The following is a 14,579-nucleotide window of genomic DNA, read 5'->3' on the forward strand; positions in this document are numbered from 1 at the left end:
ATCCCTCTAAAAGCTATTGAATCCATAAATCTTTTAGAGTAATTGTGCCTGTCAGCCACCTATGAATGGTGTACTTTCCTGGGGTCAGAAGTTCACGTAAACATTCCAGGAAACCAGAGCTGCATGTTAAGGTTTGATTCTGAGCAGAAATGGCCTGTCTGCTTTTTAGGTCTGGCTGACCTAAAGTCAGCTTACACTCTGCTCTACACGCATTCCACACTAGGTCTCGTCTGTACAGCCACTAATTCAGAGCAGTGAACAGGTCACTGGGTGCTTTAGGTTGGTCCTTGTGGTGAAAGATTTGCCACACAAATTTTGCTCTATTTGGCTAGGAGCATGTGAAAAGATGTCTACTTCAGATCAGGCATTAAACTATCTTGAAGTGATTCATTAAAATTTAAAAGCATTGCTTTAATCACTAAGATGCCACTTGATTTTATTTTAAGACTTCTTGTTTAGACAGGGTCTATATAGCCCTGGTTGTCTTAGAACTTGCTGTGTAGACGAGGCTGGCTTGAACTCATAGAATTCTTTCTGCCTTTGCCTCCTGAAAGCTAGGATTAAAGGCGTGTGCCATCATGCCAAGTTTGTTTTTTTGTTTGTTTGTTTAAGACCTTTAGGTAGATTAAGATTGGAGTTGGAATGAGAAAAAGCAGTTTAAGGGAGCAGGCAGGATGAACCTGTTTCTCCTGTTCAACACAGACTGCACATTAGGTGCCTGTCTGTGTCTTGTAGACAGACATGCCTCAGAGTTGCTGTTTTGTTGTTGTTGTTGTTGACATAGTCCAGCTCTGCCTCATAACATCACTCTCTGTTGGAGTACTTTCTCCTAACAAAGCAGCGTCAACAGGGTTAGATCACTAGAAAAGTGGGGAGGCTGAGCATGCCCACATGAAGTTACTGGCTCTAGATGACTTCAAAGGCTCCAGCTCCTCCCTCCTTTCTGTCCCACCATCTCCTCAGGCTGGAGTTTCATCAGGTGTATACTTCAGTGGCTGATGAAGCTAAGGTGCCATGTCTTCACATGGCTCTTCAGCTCTGTCCAGAGTTGATCAGTTTCTTTTGATCAATATGTCCATTTTTATTTATTTTTAATTAAAGAGGGAGGTGTTTTTCTGAGATCCTCCAGCACCCTTCCCATTGGTCCAGTGGCCAAGATACTACTGGAGCATTAGAGGAAGCTAGAAAAGAATAATAGGGCATTTAGACCAAGAACAACTTGGGTACCCCTGCTCAAGACATATAAGGTTTCAGATTTGGAACATTTTAGATTTCAGAATTTTAAAATTTTATTTTATATCTTTTGATTGGGTATGCTTTCCAAGTAGATTCTGTGTATTTAATAATAATAATAAAATCTTTTTTAGAAAAGCAAAACAAAACAAACAAACAAACAAACAAAAAAAAAAAAAACAACTAAAATACTGCCAGTCTCAAGCATTACAGATGAGAAATTCACCCTACCTTGACTTCAGTAAGTAGTCCAAGGTGAGCTGAGGTCTGGCTTGCAGAAGGTAGCTGCTTTCAGAAAGGAAGAGTAGAGGGAAAGAATGGCCCCTAGGAAGACATTCCAAAATGTTTATGGCGAATATGTATATGAGTGTGTGTGTGTGTGTGTGTGTTTATTTATTTATTTTCCTAGTTAACCAGCCAGTCATTTCTAAATTTCCTTTTTATAATTTATTTTTGATACAAGCTCTTAGGATAGGCGTGCACCTAGTTTTAGGTGATGCTGGTGTTGAACCCAGGACCTGTTACATACTAGCAAAGCACTTTACCAAATGAGCTACATCCCCAACATGCTTGTCCATTAAAACCTCAAATCCACAAAGCAAAGAATCTCATTGAGCTGCTAAATAAGTTTAGTGCTAAGTCCTGCAGGTGCATAAAAATATTAAATGCCAGTGAAATAGAAATATAAAACTTAAATATTTCTTGGTATGTGCGTGTGCCTGGTTATGTGTGATGGTGTATGTGGAGGTCAGGGGATTACCTTGGGTGTTGTTCTTCACCCTCTGCCTTGTTTCTAAGACAGGATCTTTTTTTTTTTTTTTTTTGTCATTACTGGCTCTCTGGCCCATGAGCTAACAAGGGAGTCTTCTGTTCTCCTGCCTCCCATCTCACCATAGGTAAGTTGTGATTACAGATACACTCCACATCTGGCTTTTAGGTGGGTTCTGGGGATCTGAACCCAGGCTGTCAGGCTTTCACACACAGGATTTGCTTTCATTCACTGAGCTGTCTCCCTTTTCAACAGAACTGAAGATTAGCTACCCTTGTGTCAGATGACCTTTGCTGGTCAGAGAGGAAGGATTATGGTCTTGGGAAGTATGGCTTCCTGCTGCTGCAGTTCTTCAGGGATGCTAGCTCTTTAGACACCATAGGGTCCCTAAGATAAAGGGGCTTGCTAGGTATGTAGCATTGGCTATGGGGGATTGCCTATCTATTAGGATAGGACAATAGATGGAGAGGGAGCTCCTGGTCCTGCTGTGTCAGAGTGGACAGCTGGGTGTGTGCAAGCATAGGGCTTGTTCCTTCTACCTCTCTGGGGCTGAGGCACAGTTGTAGCATCATAGCCAGCAAGAGTCTTGGTCAGAATCTGCCAGGATTACCTCAGAGAGCAGCAGACCTGCCCAAGATTGATCAGTGCTAAGCTATAAGTTTCTAGAGCTAGGAGGCCTAGACCCTTGCCCTGCCCTTTGACAATACCTAGGATGAGAAGTGGCCTCCAGGCTTGACAGAGGGTTTGCAGGGCTCTCTGACCCAGTATTTGTCCCCAGGGTGTCAGTGAAACAGGGGGCAAGTGATTAAGATTTCCTTGGAGTCTGTGCCTGAATTCTGGGCCTGCTCATGGAAAGCTGATTGACAGGGTTTTTTTTTTTTTTTTTTTTTATTAATTACAGTTTATTCACTTTGTATACCAGCTGTAGCCAGCCCTCTCCCATATTTCCTCCCAATCCCACCCTCCCTCCCTCATCTCCTCTCATGCCCCTCTCCAAGTCCACTGATAGGGAAGGTCCTCCTCCCCTTCCATCTGACCCTAGCTTATCAAGTCTCATAAGAACTGGCTGCATTGTCCTCCTCTGTGGCCTGGCAAGGCTGCTCCCCGCTCGGGGCCGGGGGTGTGTGTGTCAAAGAGCCAGCCACTGAGTTCATGTCAGAGACAGTCCCTGTTCCCATTACTAGGGTACCCAATTGTATATTGAGCTGCCATGGGCTACATCTGAGCAGGAGTTCTAGGTCATATCCATGAATGGTCCTTGGTTGGAATATCAGTCTCAGAAAAGACCCCTGTGCCCAGATATTTTGGTTCTGTTGCTCTCCTTGTGGAGCTCCTGTCCTCTCCAGGTCTTACTATCTTCTCTGCACTCTGCCCAAAGTTTGGTTATGAATCTCAGCATCTGCTTTTATACCCTGCTGGGTAGAGTTTCCGAGGCCCTCTGTGGTAGGCTCCTGTTCTGATAAACACCTTCAGCAAAGTGGCTGGATACAAAATTAACTTAAAAAAAAAAAATCAGAATCCCTCCTGTATACCAAAAAAAAAAGGGCTGAGAAAGAAATTAGGGAAACTATACCCTTCACAATAACCACTAAAGTACCTTGGTGTGATTCTAACCAAGCAAGTAAAAGACCTTTTTGAAAAAAAGTCAAGTCCCCGAAGAAAGAAATTGAAGAAGATATGAGAAGATGGAAAGATTTCCCGTGCTCAGGGATTGGATTGGTAGGATTAACAGTAAAAATGGCCGTCCTGCCAAAAGCAATCTACAGATTCAATGCAATTCCCATCAAAATACCAACACAATTCTTTACAGACCTTAAAAAAAATTCTCAACCTCATGTGGAAAAACAAAAAAAACAGTATTGCTAAAACAAGCCTGTACAACAACAGATCGTCTGGAAGTATCTCCATCCCTGATCTCAACCTGTAGTACAGAGCAATAGTAATAAAAACTGCATGGTATTGGCATAGAAACAGAATGGTGGATCAATGAAACCAAATAGAAGACCCAGAAATAAATCCACACACCTACAGATTCTTGATTTTTGACAAAGAAGCCAAAACCATACAATGTAAAAAAAAGAAAGGTTTTTGTACAAAGAATTTCTTGGAGTTCCAGGCATGCTAAGGCTGCCAGCAAAGAGGATTCAGTGAGGTGCTCCCCCTGTCCTGCAGGCAGCAGAAATGTCTCCTTTAGGAGATAGGACTGTCATCCTTTATGTTTGGCTGACAGTGTGAAGCCTGCTGTGAAAGCAGTTGAACCAAGGCAAGGTGAGTTAGGAGGTAGGAAGGAGTTTTAAAAGGCCAGTGCTCCATCCTTTCCTGTACTCTGAGGCTCAGCTTCCTATTGGAAATATCCACTTAGTTTAATTATCTGGAAGATCTTGCCTAGCTCTCCCTTTCCCTCTCCCTCTTTCTCTCCCTCTCCCTCTCTTTCTCCCTCTCCCTCTCTCCTTTTATGTGTATGTATGTGTGTTGTATGTATTGAGAAGGGTTTCATGTAGTCTAAGCTAGACCTTTAACTCACTGCACAGCCGAGAATTAGCTTAAAGTTTTGATCATTGTGCTTCTACCTCTCTAGTGCTAGGGCTCTAGGCCTGTGTCACTATTCTAGGGTTATATGGTGTGTGTGTGGGGGGGGGATGCCAGGGGTTTGTGTGTGCCAGGCAAACATTCTACCAGCTGAGCTGAATCCCCAGCCCCCATGAATTAGCATTTTATTCTGGAGACTGGAGCAACAGCCCTCCTTTGAAACACCAGCCCTGGTTTTAGTCCACATTTCTTAGTTTTCAAAGTGGAAACCATTTGGGGAGCCTCAGTTGAGGCTTGCATTTCAAGAACTGTGCAGAGATGTGTCTTGCATGGGCAGCCTCTGCTTGTCACTCTGGGAGGCCCCATGTCAGGTATATGTGTACTTCTGAAATCTTAGGTAGTCAATGTAGGCCCCTCACACAGCTTTTGAGCTAGTCTTCCACCAAAGAAAGAGAAAAGCCTTGGAAGGACCTTGGCCTTTGCCTGCATCAGCTAGCCACCTTGTCACAGATTATGGCTCCTTCATTTGCAGCTCCTCACACAAAGCCTGAGCCTTCTCCCCTGCCACATTCAATGTACAATTCTTCACTCAACCAAGCAAGTAAATCTGTTTTCCATATTGGAAATCTAGAGGTGATTCAGGCAAAGTAGGAGAAAAGGCTGCCTCACGGGTTATTAAAAATAAAACAAAAAACGTGAGCTTGGGTTTCTCTTGCGAGTGATTCATTTCTCCAGCAGGACCATGCAAATCTGGATATGTTTTTATTGAACAGTTTAATTGTACAAAGCTACAAGCAGGGGATTTGTAGGGAAATCTTTTCCTCCTCCAGGTTTTAAAAAAAGAGAAGATGGGGATGCCATTCAGTGGCTTATAGCTTAATAGTAGTGTGCATGCTTAGACTGCAGGAGGCCTTGAGCTTGATTGTCAGTGTATACACCACATCCGCACACACAGAGGTTGGGGAATACTTAGTTTTGTAAACAAAAAAGGTGCAGCATAAATGAGCTAATTTCCAGTATGTGTTTCATACCTCTCCAAAGGTGGGTATAGTGTACCGTTGAGCGAGCGCTCAGAAATAGGTAGGGATCAGTCCCCCTCTGTACCCCCAGTCCCTGGTGGACAGGGTGCAGTGGTGGTGCTTTATCCATGTGCAGTACTTCAGGAAGCCAGTAGGTGGCACTCGGGGACAAAAGCTAGAATGACTAAGAGGTCAAGGACCAGGAATAAGGTAGTAAGTTTTATAAGAGAAAATAGTTTGAATTTTTGTTTTTTCTTTTTCCTGTGAGGCTGCTGAGCATTACATCCCAGTCAGCCAAAAACAAGAGTCCTTTCTTGTTTTCTTTAGAAACTAGTGGACAAACAGCTGACAGGGAAGGCTTCATTGTAGGGCTGTGGAAGGAGACCTGCGAGCTCTAAACCTTAGAGGAGCATAGATTTGACCTTTCCCTTGTTAATGGCAAGAAAGCCTCTCTAGGTTCCTTGACCCATCTTCCTTTGGCCGGGGCACAGGAGGATGACTCTCCACATTCCAGGAGGCATTTCCTGGGCCACGTGGTATCTGTCAGCCCTGCCCTAGAAACACTCCTTGTGCCTTGGGGGATTATGAACACAATTTTCCTGGCACAGCAACCAACATTTGAGGGACTCTCAGTTACTGCAGATTTAACAGTTTTATTTTTTTTCTCCCTGGGTTTTTATTGCCCTCCTCCCCCCGGCAAGTAAATTCTAGCAATCTGGATCCTTTCAGGACCTGACCAAAAGAGACTATTCCAGCCTCCAGGAACCAGTGTTTATAAATGGCAAAGAATGTACAAACACTGGTGAAATGGCAAATAAATCTTTCCCTCTGAATTTCCTGCCCCAGGCCCAGGAGACGTGGTGTAGGAGTGTTGCCAGGTTAGCATGACTTGAGGTCTAAGCATGTTGACATCCACTTAGCCTCAACCCACAAAGAAGGCCTGTGATACACCGCCCAGAGCCTTCTGCCCCTTCAGCAGTGCTGTGGCTGGCCAGCCACAGGAATGCATTCTGCCAGGCCTGAGTTCTCTGGGGGAACTTCTTGTAGTGGGTTTCTTATTTTTTATTACTCCAGGTGTGGTCCTGGGACCATCCATGTGAGTATCTCCATGGAAGTTTGTTAGCAATTAAATCCAGGCTCCAGTCCTACCCTGCTGTTCAGACTTGGCATTTTCACTACAAGCCCCTCCTACCCAGACAACTCATTATTGGAGAAGAAGCTTAGTCCTAACCTAGAAGTTTGTGAACTCTGGCCTGTGTTTGGCCTGTTGCCTGTTTGTCATGCCCTTGGATCAGCTAAGAATGATTTTCACATTTTAATAACTGAAGAAAAAAAAATCACAAGACTATTTCATGAAGTAGAAACAATAAAAAAAAATCAAATTTCATCATCTATAAATAAGGTTTACCAAAGCTCAGCCACACTTCTTGGTTTAACATTGGCTGTGACCAATTTCATGCTACAAATAGCAGTCAAGCACTTTAGCATTTGTCTCTTGTCCTGACCCATTGGGCAGGTGGGTACTCCAAGCTTGTATGTTCTGGGGACATTCGTGGAGGGTAGCGATGGCCAGGATGCAAGCTCATAGTCAGGATTTCCCTTACCCCTCTCCTTCCTCTCTGATAACAGCAGAGGGCCCCTGTTTGCTTGAGCACGGCCTGTGTCAGACTGATGGGATTGGTGGGGGTGTCTTTACAGCAGTCACCATGTCCTAGAGGCCAAGGCTCTGGGATGCAGATGGTGGGTTGGTAAATAGTTTTGCCCTATAGTGTGCTACTGACTCCTGGTAGCTGGCAGGATGGAGAGCTCAAGAGCCAGTTATTCATTCTCAGAATGCTGGCCAGGGAGGTGACAACCCTAGAGGGCCCCTGGGTGATGGTGAAAGTGAGCCACAAGTTCCCCCATCCCAGGCCCACCACTCTGGCCTTGTACCTATGTTTCCCTTCCCTGACCACTCATTCTCAGCACCCAGCTGGCTGCCTCAGGATACAGGAGTGGGTACAGTTGAGTGTGGGTACAGATGAGATGGTTCTCAGAAAGCCCTGCAGGTTATCAAAGTCAGTGTGGTGACCCCTATTTGTGTACCCTTTTGATTCCCAGCACTCCCCATACCCAAGCCTGAAGGAGCAGTATAATAGAAACATAAAGTGCGGCCCCTCTCCTCACTGAAATATCAAGGGCAACCTAAATGCAAGCTTAGGTCAGGTGAAGCCATGCTGCTCCCCTGTGGGGTGTGTGTGTGTGTGTGTGTGTGTGTGTGTGTGTGTATGTTTTGGACCATCTTGATAATAGGATGAAAACCAGCTTTAGACCCATAAAGAGCCATAGAGAGTCAATGGTCTGTGTGTGTATATGTATTTCTTTTACATATATATAATAAATGTATTTACAGTCCTATCTGAAGGCACCCCTGACCAGGATGGCCTTTGGCCTGGGTGTGGTGCATCTGGGTTCGCCTACAGTACTTCGAGGGAGCTCCGGCTGCATTCCTGGTGGTTTCTGAGGTTGTAGGTGCCTAAAGTTCCTGTGTTCAAGTACCTCATTTATTCCTTCCGCTGTCTTTCCTGCCATCCATATGTTCATGCTCTGCTCTAGATCCTTTGGAGCGTTCTTTGTGGATTTAGGGGTTGAAGTACGATAAGTAAAACATGCTTTGGTGTTTTTAATGAAACAGTCAAAGACTCAGGCAAGCGCTGCCATTTTCAGACGCATAAAAGTGCCAAGAATTCAGCTCAGCTCCTCTGTTTTTCTTTCTGCTTCCCTTCCCACCCACTCCTAGACCATCACAGACAAAAGTGAGTCAATAGATGATATTGGCCCTGGTTTTACCCCTTTTAGGCAAACAGGCCATTAAACACTCTCTCTAAGTAGAATATTAGACTTTTCTAGCCTCACTATGTTGAGCCTTGTTCTTTGATTCTGAGAGTGCTTAAGCCTCTTCTGTGTCACAAAAATTGTACTGGGCAAAGTCAAACCTTGTCCACCATCAGCTGTGGTTTGCCATGGGCTGGAAATCTCTAGGGTCTTTGAAGAAAAGCTCTAGTCAACAGTGGAAGAAGTGGGATGTACCATGAAGGAGCTGAGGAAGAGTTGTCACGGGAGTAAGTTTGTGGGTATTGCTTCATTCCTGACTCCTCGTCTCCCAGCAGAAGTAAAGGCAGGCACTAAGCCACTCTGTGGAAAGCGGGAGTCTCCCTCATCCTCAGAGAGTGGGATTCTGCCTCCAAATCAGCTCCCCAACCTCTGCACACTTTTATTACTTACTGTGAAAGAGACTTCTTTATCTACTCAGGGCAGGAAGTACATTTCTTTTGCCTTGGTGCTAAGTGTTTGCTTATTGGGTTTCCTCATTTGACTTTCCTAAGATCCTAGACAATATTTTTTTAAAAGACCTCCCTACACCTGTACTCTTCACACACTATACTGAGGTCTCGGGGGAGGGGGGGTAAACAACACTGGGTTTAGATGGAGGGTCTTAGATCACACTAGAACTAGGCCAGGGTGAGGGGAGGGATCCAGAGCTCAGGGCAGGGCAGTGAGCTGTTTTCTCCTTCTGCCCTCTGATCTGGGTGTGTCTGCAGGAATTTACTCCTCCCTTCATGCCAGCTGCCTGCCGGAGCCCTCCTCCCCTGGCCTCCGTGATCTCTGACTTTGCTGCTAGCCTGATTTGTGCCCTGATTTTTTTGGCTTGGCTTCTGGGCTGTGGTGAACATTGATGCCCTGTTGAGGGGGCTGTTGAAACCCGGTGGAATCTTCTCTTTATGCTGGGATTTCCAGGAAAGACACAGGAAGGCCCTCCCAGTCACATGATGTGTGTCTGCAAGTCATTCATGACAGACAGCTGAGCACAGAGCCATTGCATGTAACCACCATTCCCAGTGCACCCACATCAAAGATCACTTTCATAATCAGTCATAGCCAAAGGCCACACATTAAGAGTTGGGCAAGGGAGAAAAGCTGCTTTAGGGGGAGCTCTGAAAGTATCTCAGAGGAGAAGTTAAAGTATGAAGAGAGGTGGTGTGGCAGCATCTGGGGAGTATTAGAGGGTACCCTGGGAAGCCAGCATGTGACCCACCAGTGAGAAACCCCACAATTCCCCTTCTCCTCCAGGCTTTCCAGGGCTCCTTCTTACCTGAAGCCACTCCCCACATCTCATGGAAACTCAGCCTGTCTATCACCCGCTTGCTTTGTGAAGCAGGTTCTATGTCAGTGAAGACAGCCAGGAGGCAGTCCTGGGACATGACTGAAGCAGTAAGCCCTGATGTCAAATGTGACCTGGCGGACCCTGACAGTGGTGGCTCGCAGCCCAGAGCAGCACACCCTGAAGGAGCCAGTGGTAAAGGTTTTGAGGTTGTAGCAACCGGTCTCTGGTGAATAGTGCCACCAGTGCCAATGACAGCAGTAACCCTACCTAGGCCTGGCATACCTCTGAGCCCAGAACTGGAACAGGACCTGGTTCGAAGTCCATCCTTTTTGGAAACCCAGGCTTTCATTGAGGCACAGCCCATGGCCCATCTGTGAGAAGGGTAGGTGTGGGCTTTGGGGAGTGTTTTGTGCATGCATGTGTGTATGTGTGTGTGTGTGTGTTGTGTGTGTGTGTGTGTGTGAGAGAGAGAGAGAGAGAGAGAGAGAACCAGTGAGCTCCTCTGGGAGTTGTGCTTATTTTTAGTTGTCTCCCTAGTCCCAAATAAACTGAGAGCAGCTGGGAGCCTGTGGGTAAATGCAGAGTGAAGCAGAGACAGGAAATCGGGGGCTCTCAGTAATGAGTTCCAGCCACTCCAGAAAGGAGAAGCCAGACAAGGCATTTTCTTCCGGACTGTTTCCCTCTGGCAGGCACTGGTATTATCACTGAGAGGGTTCCTATTGCCCATGTGTGAGTGTATTAGTTCAAGTGTATGTGTGTTTACAACTTCTTGCTGCCCTTTTGATGAGGTTTGATTGCTCTGAAGGACTCTGAAGTCAGTCCTGGTGTGTGTGTGTGTGTGTCCATGTGTCTGTGTGCCTGCCTGCCTGCCTCCCGGCCAGCCTGTCTGTGGGGGCGGTGGGGGAGGACGCTGGAGCAGCACCGTCAAGTCTAAAACTTGTAGCTGACCCTGTGCAGGGAAAGAAAGGCTACAGGACACAGGCCAGAGAAGTAGGGAAACTAGAACCCAGCTTGTTGTTCCTGCGGGGGAGGGGGCAAGAGGCAGGGAGGAGGAGAGGGCTTGAGCTGCAGCCCGCAAAAAGGGCTTGTTCTCAACCAAGGACTCTAACTGCTGACATGGGTACCCAGCATGGATGGGGACATTGATGTTTACAAGCATTTCTCGTGGCTGAAGAGGGTAAGTGACTGGCTGCTTTGTCTGGGTCTCTCTGGAGATGAGTAAGGGGAGAGACACTTTGGGGTGTGTTTTGGCCGTGTGTATGTACGTATGTGTGTGTATGTGTATGTATGTGTGTGTGTGTGTGTGTGTGTGTATGTACGTATAATAGAGGGAGGTATTTGTCCAGCGAATTCTGTTGTGGCCAAGTTCTTCATGAGAATCTAATTATAGACACCAAGGGAGAAAACAGGCAGCTGCCTTTGTTTCTGCTCTGACAGCCTAGTGAATGAGCCTCTGTATTGAAAGGCAAGAACAGAGTGAGGAAAGATCAGTTATTTTAACTTTGGCTCTTAAGTATTCAGGATCCCCATACACTGTGAGCAGAAAATTCTACCCAGTGCTTTTGGGTTTCAGGACACAGATCGGAAGCTGCTGCTGTCTTAAGTGCCTGCATTCGGAAGTCATTTAACTCATTCTCAGCCCTGGTGTTATCCGGAGCAGAGGGTATATTTGTTGGCAGCCCAGTGAGCTTCTGTGTTTCCAGAGAAAGGCCCCGGAGTAGTTCTCTCTTCAGTGTTCTGAAGCCCAGGATTTTGTTTGCAAGCTGTCTGTACCATTTCTTCAGGGCATAGGCATTTGTGTAGAGTTTGAGTAAGGAGTGAATGAACCTTGGGGGCCAGGTGGCATTGTACTCAGAACTCTAGTGTTGTTCTCTTGTAAGATGGGTTCACATTCATTTCACACTGAGGAATTCTAGGCTGAATTCTAGGCTGTTTGGGAGAGAGGAGGGCAAGAGCACCTGACAGATAAGAGGTTGACATTGTAACTGCAGAAGGACAGGAAGTCTCCTGCTTGGAAGGGACAAACAGATCTTCCCTGTCCAGCTCCCAGGCACTGGGCTGGCTGGCTTTTGTGTGTGTGCCCTTTGCAACTACAGTGCTTCCTTAGCAAATACAGAACTCCTGGTACTGTGTGTACAGCAGTGAGCAAAGTTGAACCAACCTCCTCCACCTTAGCGGGAAATGGAGGTCACACAGTCCCTGGAAATAAATGTTGGATTACAAGTGTGCACTAAGGAAGGCTCAGGAGGGCTGTTGATGGTTGAAGAAGAGGGTCAGGAGCTCTCCATGAGGAAATAGACCTTTACAGAGACCTGAAGAAACAATAGTAACAAGTCAGGTGGAAATGGGATGAGAAACTTTTCAGGCCAAAGCAACAGTGGGTGGCGCATGTGCAGAGGCAAGAGAGTGTAGATGGTTTCAAGACAGAGAAAGCTATTGTTGCTGGACTCAGTCATGGTGGGTAGAGACAGGTGGATGCCAAATCACACAGAATAGTGAAGACCATGTAGGGGCAATGGGTGACAGTGGTTTATAATGACGGTGTTTGTAATGAGGAAGAAACATGGGCTCCATCGTGGGGTCTAACTTGTATTTGAAGAGGATCCCTGTTAATGCGAAGTGTCATGTGGTAAAGCTGTGTTGGGAAAGTGAGGCGGCTGAGACATGATTAGAGAGTTAGATGCCTGATAGGAGTCAGCTAGTGCCAGCCCAAGAGGAGAGGCTGAGAACGTTGAGATTGCTGGTATCTTAGTGGTTGTGCAGCCTGGTCTTGAACCATTTTTCTCTTTCTCTTCATCCTGTTCCTTCTTCAGTTCTGCCAAATATGCAGAAAATGATTGGTTCTGAATGCGACAGAAATCCTGTCCGTGCTAAACCTTTGCAGGGAGTAGGGTGTCCCAGCCACCAGAGAGCATGCTGAGACTACCAGACCTTTTGGCAAAGGTTGGCACCAACCTCAGCTTTTAAAAAGCTATGGTAGGGAGATCCTGGCGGGATCTAGGAAACATACTTACCGTGTAGTTCTTGTGTCTTCATTTCCAAAATAAAGCTTTTAACTGAGAGGGCCTGCAAGTCACCATGTGCCTGGGATACTAGGAGCCACAGCTGTAGCCCTGCAGGGATGTTGTGACTGGTCCTGAGAGATTCTGTTTTTCTTTAGGAGCCAGTTCTTTCCACACAGCAGAATGAGAAGGTTCTATCTGCTCCAAGTCACAGGATGTAAGTTCTGGTGCCCGTAAAGTTTGCTAATGAACTCTGTGAGCCAGGTGACAACTTCAGAACCCCTACAGGACCCATAGCAAATATATTTCCTTTGCTTTTAGGATTTTAAGAGCCCTTAACGACAGTAAATCGAACATTGAGTATTGGATGTGTCAGTCAAAATATATTCTGTGGTGGATGGGTTCTCTTCTTTACCCTGGATCCTTGTGCCAGGTTGTTTAATCTCCCCAAGCCAGAAGATGCTCCTGTTGTGTGTGACACTGACCCTGAGCCTCTGGGACTCACTTCCTCTGGAAGAGGAAATGAAGCCTCTTGAGCTTCCTCAGGCTTTGGTCCCAACCCATTTTTCAACCTACCCTTTGCATTTCATGCTTTAGTAGTCCCCAAGTATATATTCTGTTTTTTGTTTAATTTTGTTTTCTTTTTAAATTATTATTTTTTATTTACTTTACATCCTTGTTGTAGCTCTATCCATCCTCCCCTCCCAGTACCATCCTCCCCTCCCAGTTCTACCCTCCTGCCATCTCCCCTGTTCCTCAGTAAAGGGTAGTTCCCTTTCCCATCCAGCCCAGAGCATCAAGTTGTATTGGACTGAGTGTGTCCTCTTCCCCTGTGGCCTGGCAGGGCAGTCCTGCCAAGGGAAAGTGATAAAAAAGCTGGGTAGTGAGTCTGTGTTCTATTCAGTCCCCACTTTACTAGAGGACCCACATGAGGCCTAAGCTGCCCATCTGCTGCATCTTTGTAAGGGGCCTAGGTCCAGTTCATGTGTGGTTTTTGATTGATGCTTCAGTCTCAGCAAGCCCCTCTAGGTCCTGTTGATCTTCTTGTGGTGTTCCTGTCACCTCCAGGTCCTTTTCTCTTTCCTCCCACTTTTCCACAAGATGCTCTACACATTACCCAGTGTTTGGCTGTGAGTCTTGACATCTATTTTGAGGCGTTGCTGGGTACAAGTTGGAAGAATAGTGTTTGCATGGAAAACAAACATCACTTTGGGGCCTTTGAGTGGGAATTGGGTATTGTGTACTGTAATAGCTATAGGCATACAGTTGCAGTCTGGATTTAAATCCTGGCTTTGCCACACAGCCCAGATATGTTATCTTAGGCCTATTTATTCAAAAGTCGGGACTTGTTTTTACTTAGATGATAAGGAAGCTTTCAATAGTGTTTTCTACACGTAGGTCTTTTTGAGGATCAAGTAAGGCTAATGCTTAGCACACTGCAGCTTGTGTATAGGAAATGTTCAGCTACCTTATGGTTAGCTGCTTATGCTGTTAGCAGGAAGGAGAAAGTGAAAAAGGAGCAGGCAATGATGGACTGGTCTTCTAGATGTCCATGCCATTTACTTCTCTAGCTCTAGGTTCCTCCTCATGTTCCAGATCAAGGTCTGCAACCAACCCAACCGAAGACATAGAAGAGATGACTGCAACCTGGCCCAGCACATGTAACCAGAAGCCCACTGACTGCTGGCTCTGCTCAGCTTATCTCTGGTTTAAGTAGAAACTGCTAGGAGCTCACCCTCCACTTCAAGCACTAGGTAATTCCTGCTACAAGTACCCAGAGGCCCCCATCCCCCTCAGCTGTCTGGATCCCTGACTCATCAGCGGTTTCTCCATGGCCTGCACTGAGATCAGTAGATCCAGCCCACATAACCATGAAGGAATCT

The 14,579-nt window shown here is 46.1% G+C and overlaps 1 protein-coding gene across 4 annotated transcripts in view; it reads left to right on the forward strand.

Annotated features, from left to right (window-relative positions):
• Ppfibp2 (PPFIA binding protein 2) overlaps positions 1–14,579 on the forward strand; it is a 142,601-nt gene that overhangs the window by 54,886 nt on the left and 73,136 nt on the right. The window contains exon 1 of one of the 4 annotated variants that reach the window (XM_055597385.1): positions 10,727–10,871. The exons of the other annotated variants lie outside the window; for them this stretch is intronic. Coding sequence (XP_055453360.1) covers positions 10,824–10,871 — 48 coding nt within the window. The 5' untranslated portion in view covers positions 10,727–10,823. Of the gene's footprint in view, positions 1–10,726; positions 10,872–14,579 lie in introns of those variants that run through there. 4 annotated transcript variants of the gene reach the window in all.

Source organism: Psammomys obesus, unplaced genomic scaffold (genome assembly GCF_907164565.1).
Source record: "Psammomys obesus unplaced genomic scaffold, mPsaObe1.curated_primary_1811, whole genome shotgun sequence".
Lineage (NCBI taxonomy): Eukaryota > Metazoa > Chordata > Mammalia > Rodentia > Muridae > Psammomys > Psammomys obesus.